This window comes from Canis lupus, chromosome 10 (genome assembly GCF_011100685.1).
Source record: "Canis lupus familiaris isolate Mischka breed German Shepherd chromosome 10, alternate assembly UU_Cfam_GSD_1.0, whole genome shotgun sequence".
NCBI classification, from domain to species: Eukaryota; Metazoa; Chordata; class Mammalia; order Carnivora; family Canidae; genus Canis; species Canis lupus.
The window spans coordinates 31,969,086-31,979,408 of NC_049231.1; the positions used below are offsets into that span (position 1 = coordinate 31,969,086).

At 49.8% G+C, this 10,323-nt stretch overlaps 1 protein-coding gene across 3 annotated transcripts in view; it reads left to right on the plus strand.

Moving 5' to 3' along the window:
• Positions 1-10,323, plus strand: part of SYN3 (synapsin III) — a 453,900-nt gene that overhangs the window by 437,264 nt on the left and 6,313 nt on the right. For all 3 annotated transcript variants that reach the window (XM_038550747.1, XM_038550748.1, XM_038550749.1), the window contains 3 exons: positions 1,245-1,379; positions 2,240-2,327; positions 7,226-7,514. In XM_038550747.1, the coding sequence (XP_038406675.1) occupies positions 1,245-1,379; positions 2,240-2,327; positions 7,226-7,514 (512 nt within the window). The remainder of the gene's footprint in view (positions 1-1,244; positions 1,380-2,239; positions 2,328-7,225; positions 7,515-10,323) is intronic.

The window sequence follows — 10,323 nt, forward strand, 5'->3', positions numbered from 1 at the left end:
TTGTATAAGATCATCCACACCCAGTGCTTGGAACAGTGCCTGGCCTGTAATCAGTGCTTAATAAAACATAGCGCACACAGTGTCCTGATCATCACAAGCAGGACTCAGTGCAAGGACCTTCGTTTTTCCATCGTAGGGGTTATTGAGGGCATATCTGTTGATCAGGACCCAGGGTGCATCCCTGACCCAAGGACTTAGAGTCTGGTTGAGAGACACAGGGAAACAGGAGAGGTCAGCACTCCCCTGGGTAAGCTCCCCAAGGCGGGAGTGCGGCTGAGCAGCTGGTTAGAAGTTGCTCAGAGGGAGACGAAGGGCTTAGCTGGGTGTTTCCAGAGGACAAGAAGGAGTTAAGTGAAGAGTGAGCAGAGGGAATGGGTGTAGGTAGGGACCTGGTCAGAAGACAGAGCCTGGTAAGTCCAGAGCCTGGAGGAGGGGAAACAAGGCCATGTGTTTGGTGGCCGGGGCAGGTGAGCAGGCTGGAATCTGGCGGAGGAGAGAGTGTCTGTCTGGGCCATGCTCCACTCCACACCTTCTACAGCTGCCCATGCACGTGCACGGTTGGCCTGTGTGACTTTGGCTGAGTCCCCTCCCATCCCTAGGCCTCAGTTTCTCCACCTGCCAAAAGAGCAGGTTGAGCAAATATGATCTCTCAGGAGCCACCCCCCAGCATGAGTACTTTGCCTCCTTTGAGAAACAGGCTGTTACCTGTGGACGGAGTTTCTCTGCAGGCATAGGCTCTGCCAGAGGCCCCAAGGACAGGCTGCTTCTCTCTGAACCCAGGGCCAACTGCAGCCCATATCAATTTTTGGTCCAAGTTGAGCACCCCCCACCCTTCACTGCTTCTGGCTTTGTGGAAAACCTTGACCTTGGACCAGTGGCCCAGAGGTCAGCCCCAAGCCTGGGTAGGAGCCAAGGTGGGAAAGGAGTGGGCAGAGACCGGCTTCCCCAAGAAAAGAGCAGAAAAGGTCAGCAAAGGCTCGCTGGCCCTTGGTCACATTTCTGTAGCCCAAAAAATGGAGGTTGAATTGAAGCGAAGCCAGAGAGTTGATTGAGACAGAACTGCGGGGACTTGGGTGACTCCAGGGGAGCAGACCCAGCCCAAGGCCGAGACCAGGTTGGCTGGAGAACACCGCCACCCAGCGGCCACTTCTGTGCTGAGCCCTGAGCCAGCCCTCCTGGACCTCGCTAGCGATTTGCGATTTGGATTTGCTGGGGCTCCCTCGGGCCTCCTTTCTCTCCCACAGGTGATGGACAGCTCAATGCCCTTGATTGGCGAGCACGTGGAAGAGGACAGACAGCTGATGGCCGACCTGGTTGTCTCCAAAATGAGCCAACTCCTCCTACCCGGGGGCACTGTGCCCTCACCACTGAGGCCTTGGGTAAGGTTCTCGGGAACACAGGAGACTTTGTGGCCGGGAGAAATGCCAGGCTGTCCAGAAATGAGGAGTCCCTCGGAATCAAAGGAGATGCCCCTAGAATGGCACCTCCCTGGGGAGACAGGAATGGGGTGCAGGTGGAGGTTGGCGTGAGGGCCTGCACCCCTGCTCCAACCAGACAGGGGCTTTGGGAGGCTCTCAGACCTCCCTCCTTCCATGTCATGGGGGAAAACACTCGGGAGATCATTAGCATGAGAAGCCAGTTGTCCCTTCTGTGCCCTCCATGCTGGGCCTGAGCAGGGAGCAGCGGGTGTGTGTGGCCATGTGTGTATGGTTGTGTGCGTGCATGCACAGATGTGTGTACACACATGCCCTTTGTGTGTTCCCAGAGCACCAGTCAATAGACACTATTGTGTCTTCTGTTTCTCCATTCCCCAACCTCCACAAGCTCCCACACAGCTCCTCCATTCCATGGTCCTCAGCATAAATTACCAGATCATTCTCCACAGAATTTGCTAGCTCCTAGTTTTATGGAAAAGCAAGTCTCAAACCTGCTCCCCTCCCCCTTTCCCCCAAAAAACAAATCTATCATAATAGCTGTGGGAATGATGGTCATACTTGAGGGGGTTGTGGGCTGGGAAGGGGCATGGGGCAGCCTTCTCTGCTGGAATGTTCTGTCCTGATCTGGGTGGTGGCTACCCAGACATATACACATGAAAAAAAGTCACGATGGTGTGTACTCTTAAGAATTATGCACCATATATAAGTTCACCTCTGTGATAACAAGATCTTAATGAATCCTGCCTTCTGAGGAAGCAGGTGGCTGTGGCATCACAACAGGTTTCTTTCCTCTCCTGCTCTAGGCTCCACAGACTAAACCAGCAAAGTCCCCAGGGCCAGCCCAGCTGGGGCCTCCGCTTGGACAGCCCCAGCCACGCCCGCCCACACAAGGTAAGAGCCAGGACAAGTCACCCAGAGAGATTATACAGGGAGGATGTTTAAATGCCCCAAGGAGTCCGTGTGTGGTCTCCAGAGGGCACTCGGGAAAAATCCACCTTAATAGTGTAGCCACAGAATGCGTGTACTCTGTGTGCAGAGCGAATGGGACTGGGATGTGTGTCACCCCCTTCCACTCGGGAGGGAAGGACGGGAAGACAGAACTCACGGAGCACCTCAGCATGCCAGGCACCGGGCGAGGGACTTCCCCATCTATTTCCTTCCTTTTTTTTTTTTTTTTTTTTTGTCTCCCAGTCACTCCACAGTGAAAACATCAGTATTTCCTTTCTACTAAGGTGCACATTGAGGCTTTGCCCAAGGAAACACAGCAAGAAAATGCAGGTTTATAAGTCTGGCCTTTTAGATCTTTGAGAAAGTGTTTCTTAGCCCCTAGTGGCGCCTGTTTATGGACTGATGAGCCAACCAGCCAGAGTGAGAAAGAGAGAAACGCAGAACATGATATAAGACCTTGTCGATGGAAATTCTCCCTCAAAAAATATTCCGGCATTACTGTGTAAATGCCACCGTTTAATAGAGAACGGATAGACTAGCGATGACAGGATGAAGCCGTGGCAATAACTAACTTTCTTACGGAATGTCGCCGCTTGAGGGTTCTCCCACGAGGGCCTGGGGAGGAAACTCGCCACAGCGCTCACTCGCAGCCAGAACCTTCCAGGTGCGCGCTCACTGCTCTAGCACCACCTTGGAGCTTCCAGGCAGCTCTGCATCAAGAAGCCCCGCCAGGGGGTTTCACAGCGATCTTTTTAAGAATCTGCTTAGAACCTATCAGGGGAAAAAAAAAAAGCATTAATCTCATGCTCTGGCCTTTCTAATCGCTTTTATTAAAATGATATATTCATTGTTTCTTGGGGAAAAATTTGACCCTGGGCATTTAATGGCTTCCCATTCCACAGGTGTCAGATAAAGTACCCCATCCATCTTTCTCATGTGTGCCAGAAAGTAGGGGCTCCTGGAGGCTCAGTGGTTGAGCATCTGCCTTCGGCTGAGGTCATGATCCTGGGGTCCTGGGATGGAGTCCTACATTGGGCTCCCTGCTCCTCCCTCTCCCTCTGCCTCTTACCCAGCTTGTGTACTCTCTCTCTCTCTCTCTCTCTCTCTCAAACAAGTAAATAAGATCTTTTTTAAAAAAGGCAGAAAGTATTTAAGAAAAGGGAACTGCCTAACTTCTATAACCATGTACATGGACGGCAGGATTCTTCTTGAGGCAGATAAGCGTGTTTATGAACCCTCCTCCGCATGTGAGTACCCTAAGGTCTTGGGCAAGTTACAGGGCTTCTCGGAGCCTGTGTCCCGCAGGTGATAGAACCACTGCCCTGTGTGGTTATGGGGAGGCCACCGTGAGGCCATGCAGGTGAAGCAGCTAGCAAGGTGACAGCACGGAGGTGACGCCCAGGAGGTGCTAGCTCTTCCTACTAATAGTTTACTAGGAATAACTATCTATATAACTTTTACTGTTAGAAACTTATTATCAATAACGTGTGTCTTACTAACAATTAAAACACACATGTTGTTCTTAATGATTGTTACCATTAACAATCCTTATAAAGCAGCCCCAGTGCCCTGCTCCCGCCTGGCGGTAATTCTATCATTATAAATGTTCAAAAATGATTTATTCATCCCCCTGCCAGGCTCCTGGCTGTGCCTCTGCCCTGCCGTCTCCTTTCCCGCTCTGCCCCAGGACTTATTTTTTAAAACACATTTGAACAGAGCACTTTTAAAACAGAGAGCTACTGTATTCTGGTTTCCTCTCCGGACCAGAGTACAGACATGCTTGATAAAGAGATATTATTTTACAGGACGTAAGGCTAAACACACTTTTAGTGAGTTGAAAAACAATCGATTTAAAATCAATTAAGATAATTAAAGCAAACGCTCATTGAATTAACATTCAGATTAAAAATAACAAAGCTAATTAAAGAACAACGCTTTCATTGAGTTCCCGAAATAACAGGATCACATTGTTAACTTGTTTGTTTGAACTCACCGTGAAAAGTGAAGTTTTCTTTTAACAAACCTCATAATTTTTTAGCACCGATCCTGTGCTTAGGCAAATACTTTCTATATATAAGCTAATGGGTTTTTGTATGTGCTGAAATTAAAAATACTGAATTGTTTGCTTTGCCAAGATGCTGAAAGAAATGAGTGTCCCTTGAGGAAGCCCGGGTGTCTAAGAGGGACTCGACAAATAGTTACTAACTGAATGAATGAGGATCCAGATTTTCCAAGATGTAATTGGCCCCAGGATAGGGGTGGGGGGACGGGAAGACTTGAGATAAAAGTAGAAAACAGAGGTTTGCTTTGACTGGAAGTGGGTTAAAAACACAGAAGAGTAGGCCAGCATTTAGAAGTCAGGAGCTCTTGCACAAATATCTTGGTTGCAGGTTCTCGCGACAGAGCAGAAGCTCTGGAAGCCAGACGCCTGCGTTCCTTTCCAGAAACTGTCCCCAGCAGACATTTTCTTTACTTGCACCTCTTTAGAGAAAGAGTTGTCTCAACTATGTTTTTATCTCAAGGAAAAAAATTTAAAGCCAAATGATTTTTCGGACACTTGCCAGCTTCATTTACATATGTCCCTGCTGGTCCTATCGGTGTTTGGGTTTGAGAACCCCGGGCCCTCCAAGCCACCAGGACAGACAGCGAGGAAAGCCACACACAGCAGATCAAGGCCACGTACAACCAGTTGCTGAATCGGTGCCGCCACCCAGTCCAGCGTAGAAAGTGCTGCACCGGCTCTCAGGAACGTTCGCTTTGGAAGGAATGTTGAGTGGCTGGTCTGAGGACTTCATTTTACAAACAAGGGCCCAGAAACACAGAGAAAAGTGACTTACTCATGGTCACATAGCAAGGTAATGCAAGACTGGAGTCAAGACCTGGGGCTCCTGGTGCCAGTATGGTGTCAGGGCCACCAGACATGCAGGTTGTGCCCTCGGCACATGTGCTGGCTGGGATGACGTCTGAGAGCAAAGGTCAGCTGAAGTCTAGGCCCAGCTCCTCCTGCACCGGGCTCAGAGCTGCCACCCCTACAGGAGAGCAGCTTTCCTTCATTTGCACAAAGATGTGAGGCTTCGGGGCAGCCCTGCATGGCATAGTTATTTGGGTTTGGGATTTTTTTTTTTTTTTTTTTTTTTAAGGAAGAACGAGAAAATGAAACAGAGCTTTTGAGTCAAAGAGATCTAGGTTTGAATTTTGGCTCTTCCCCTTATTAGAAGTGACAGCTTGAGCAAGTCACAGTATGTCTGGGACTCAGCTTCTTTGCAAAATTGGGGACATTTATGGGGATGATGCCTAACCACAGTGCTACTGCCAGGCTGCCCAGCCCTAGGCTAGGGATGACGTAGTGTGTGCTCAGTTAGACCTGTGGAGGGCAGGTGAGCGGAAGTCACACTCAAGGTCATTCCCGGGGCAGCTAAACTGTCCCCAAGCTCATGATGCTACACACTCCGGGCAGGGGGAGGGAGAAGCCACGGCCCTTGTGAGCTTCCTGTGGCTGCCGCTTGTAGTTGAGAGACCTTGAGGAGGCTGAGTGTCCACCTCTCCGTGACGAGAAGGATGGCATCTTCCCTGCCAGCCTCTCTCTAGATCGAATGACATACTGCCTTTGAAAGTTCTTAGAAAAGTTCAAAGAGCTATCAAAAAGTAAGGAATAATCCATTGTTTCAAGTCCTACATCTTTTTTAAAAATATTTTATTTATTTATTCATGAGAGACAACAGACTGAGAGAGAGAGAGGCAGAGACACACAGGCAGAGGGAGAAGCAGGCTCCATGCAGGGAGTCCGATGTGGGACTCGATCCCGGGTCTCCAGGATCATGCCCTGGACCGAAGGCAAGCACTAAACTGCTGAGCCACCCAGGGATCCCCAAAAGTCATACATCTTCAATGTGGAAAACATCAATGAGCAAAAGGAAGAGAATTAACCCCACCACTTTGGTCACCATCAAGCTGTGGCTCACTTCTCAAAGTGCAGAGAGTGGAGACATCCCCGGGGAGCTTGTTGGAGATGCAGAACCCAGAGCCTGCCAGTAGCCATGTGCTCGGGCTCCATAGCAAATACCATAGATGAGGTGGCTTCTACAAAAGACGTTTATCCTCTCTCAGTCATGGCAGTCCAAGGTCAAGGTGCCAATAGGGCTGGAAGTTCTCTCCATGGCTTGCAGACAGAACCTTCTCACTGGGTCCTCACGTGGTCCTTCCTCTGTGTGGCCCCTGGGGTCTCTCTCTTCTTCTAAGGGCGCCCGTCCTATTAGATGAGAGCCCTACCTATGACATCATTTAACAATAATTAGTTCCTTTAGGGCCCAGTCTCCAAATGCAGTCACCTTGTGGGTGAGGACTTCAAAATAAGAATGGAGGGGTGAGAGGTGGAGGGGACACAGTTTGATCCACAACACTGTCCCGGACCTACTGGATCAGAACCTGTATTTTGACAAGATCCCCAGTGATTCGTGCGCACATTAAAGTTAGAGACTCACTGGTTTGGGTAGACAACTTCCCAGTCTTTATTTTTTATATGACTATATACGTAGGTGCTAAAATGGAATAAAGCTGTACGTGCTCCTTTGTAAGCTGCCTTTTCTGTTCCCGGTGCACATTCAGCACGTGCTGTCAGTGGTCCTATACGTCACTTACTGTGCCGTCATCGATGGTGGCCACAGCGTATTCCATCCTATGACAGATCTTAGTGTTGCTGACCACTTCCTCGATGGGGCGTTTATACTGTTTTCAGCTTTTCACTGCTACAAACACCACTGTAATGAACATCCGTGATATGTTTGTGCACCGCCGTGTTAATCTTAAGAAAAACTTGAACATAATAATTTTTCGCCCTGTAGGGGGCCCTCGCCAAACTCCATCCCCGCAGCCTGCGCGATCTGGAAGCCCATCCCAGCAGAGGCTCTCCCCGCAAGGCCAGCAGCCCCTGAGCCCCCCATCTGGGTCTCCGCAGCAGCGATCACCCGGCTCTCCACAGCTGTCCCGGGCATCCAGTGGCAGTTCTGCAAACCAGGCCTCCAAACCAGGCGCTCTCCTCACCTCCCAGCCCCGGCCCCCCGTTCAAGGCCGCAGTGCCTCCCAACAGGGGGAAGAGTCCAAGAAGCCAGCACCTCCACAACCTCATCTCAAGTAAGTGCTCTGGGGTTGGGCAGGGTAGACGGTGGAGATGGGGTGTGGGCAGAGCCTGGTAGACTCAAGGCAAGGACTCAGAGGACGAAGGAGGACCCACTGAGGCCTCACCCACATTTTAAGTGGATAGGAGGCCTCAAGGATGGACTTGGGTGTGGCCGCCAGGGCCCAGGAGGTCCGAGGAGAGCATAGCTCCCCCCACGATCCTCCAGATACTCATGCACCAGCTATCTCTTTCTGCGTAACAAACCTCCCTGTAGCTTAGTAGCTTACGAAAATAGCCATTTTCTTTGTTCGTAAGTTTTTGGTTCACCCATTTATTCTGAGTTTGACTCAACTGGGAGATTCTTGTGCCAGTCCCTCCTGTAGAGTTGCCAGATAAAATACAGGATGTCCAGTTAGATTTGCATTTCAGAGAAGTGATGAATAATTTTGAGTATAAGTATATTCTCAAACATTGCATGGGATATACTTATACTAAAAAAAGTATTCTTATGCTAAACCAAAAGTATTTTGTTTTTCTATCGGAAATTCAGATTTAAGTGGGTATCCTCTATTCTTAGTTATGAAATCTAGCAACCCTACTCTCCTGGGATCATTCATATGGCAGCAGTCATCTGGCATCTTCACTGGGGCTGGATGGTCCAAGAGGGCCTTACACACACATCTGCTGTCTGCTGGGCCCCTCTCTCCATGGGCCACAGGCTCCAGCAGGGTGGGCCCCGCTACCTCAGAGGGTAGAATTCTGTTCCCAAAGAACAAAAGTGGAAGCTTTAAGGCCTCTTGAGGCCCAGCTTTGAAGCCACACAATGTCACTTCATCCCACCTCATGCTTTTAGTCAAAGCAACTTCCATGGTTGAAGACTTGTGGCAGGAGGACCTGCAAAGCCATGTTCAAAAGGCTAGACCCCAGGGACGGGAGGGACTGTTCCTGTCATGCCACGTTTGTGGACGACCCATCACGACACACATGCTCATCCCCTTTCCACTCAAGCCTATCACTCGGTTCGAGCTCCCAGAGGTCCCAGATGTGTTTTCCTGGGAAAGCCCCTCCCTTCCTTCCCTGCCAAGCACTAATGTTGATAAGCAGAGTCTTACTCCCAGCATCCCTTGTCCACTTACCACGTGCCAAGCACTTCACGTAGTCGGGTTTTTTTTTTTTTTTTTTAATTCTCACAAGCTTAGGAGTTAGTAACTCTTATTATCCACATTTTACAAATGAGGAGGAAATGTCCAAAGTTCCCACTGTTGGTGAGCGGAAGAGCTAGGATTGAACACAGGGCATCCAGTCCACGGATCGGGCTAACCATGTGTTCGGACGGGTGATACATTCACATGGCCCAAAGATCTAGACGATATTAACCATATCAAAGCTATCCAGTGAAAACCCTTCCTCCCACTTTGTTCCTGACTGGTGCTCTCGTGGCCCCTGCTCCCCAGAGGTGACCACTGCGGTTAGGTCCCTGGGTGTTCCCCAACATCTCCTTGCACAAATACAAAAATATGTATTGGTTCCTTCCCCCCCACACACACTTTTTACAAATGGTTTTACTTACTATCCACCCTCTTCTCCTGCTTTTTACATTTAACAATAAATCCTAAAGCTCTTCCATCAATTCACTGAATTTTTTTTCCTTTCCACAGCTGTATCATACGCCGCCGTCTAGTTAGTTGTACTGTAATCTAACTCCTCCACCACAAATGGAAATTTGGTTTGCTCTTTCAGAGAAGGCTGCAGTGAATAACCTTGCACACGCACTGTTTCTCAGATGTACAGGCTCAGCTGCAGAGATGCCAGCAAGTGTGTTGTTGGATCAAAGGAGAAATGCATTTTGAATAGATATAGATATTAGCACGTGGGCCTCCAGGCAATGTGGCGGCATAGTTGACCGCAGACTCCAGAGTCAGATGAGCTGATTTCAAATCTCAGCTCTCCCGCTTAAAGCTGCGTGGCCTCAGAAACATGACTCAACCTGCCTGTGCTTCTCCTTCCTCACATGCAAAATGGGGACAGTAGTACTTACCCCATAGGGTTACTGTGAGGATGAGAGTGAGGTCCTGCCCAGTTAGTGCTTAGATCTGAGTATCTGAGGCAGCCTCTCACATGTGAAGAGGTGCAGCCCAGCCAATCACAGGACAGGCGAGGGCTTTGGAATCGTGGACAGTAAGTACTGACCCTGTAGTAACCCAATGACGCTGAAACCCCCAGGTTTGTTGCTTTAAAGTCGTACGTGGTTCAGTTCAAGTCAGCAGGTACTTATCACATACCAGAGTGCCGTGGACGGTAAGTACTGACCCTGTAGTAACCCAGTGACGCTGAAACCTCCAGGTTTGTTGCTTTAAAGTCGTACGTGGTTCAGTTCAAGTCAGCAGGTACTTATCACATACCAGAGTGCCGTGGACGGTAAGTACTGACCCTGTAGTAACCCAGTGATGCTGAAACCTCCAGGTTTGTTGCTTTAAAGTTGTACGTGGTTCAGTTCAAGTCAGCAGGTATTTATCACATACCAGTGTGCACCGAGGCCTGGGTGAGGCCTGTGCAGAATTAGCAAGGGGAACGAGACAGTCCCCACCTGGGAGCGGAGCTTGGTTCCTTTATGGTGACGGCAGGACTGTGTGTGGCTTTTACAGCATCTCTTCCTGGGTCTGTCACCTCCACTGGAGTGTGAGTCTCCTGAGAGCAAGGCCCCAGTTCTATTCATCTCCACAGCCCTGTCCCCTGGCACCAGGCGGGCACCCTGAGGATCCTGAAATGGCCGGCCGGTGGGCTAGACCTGCCCTCGCTTGTCCCGATGAGGGGAAGGAGGCC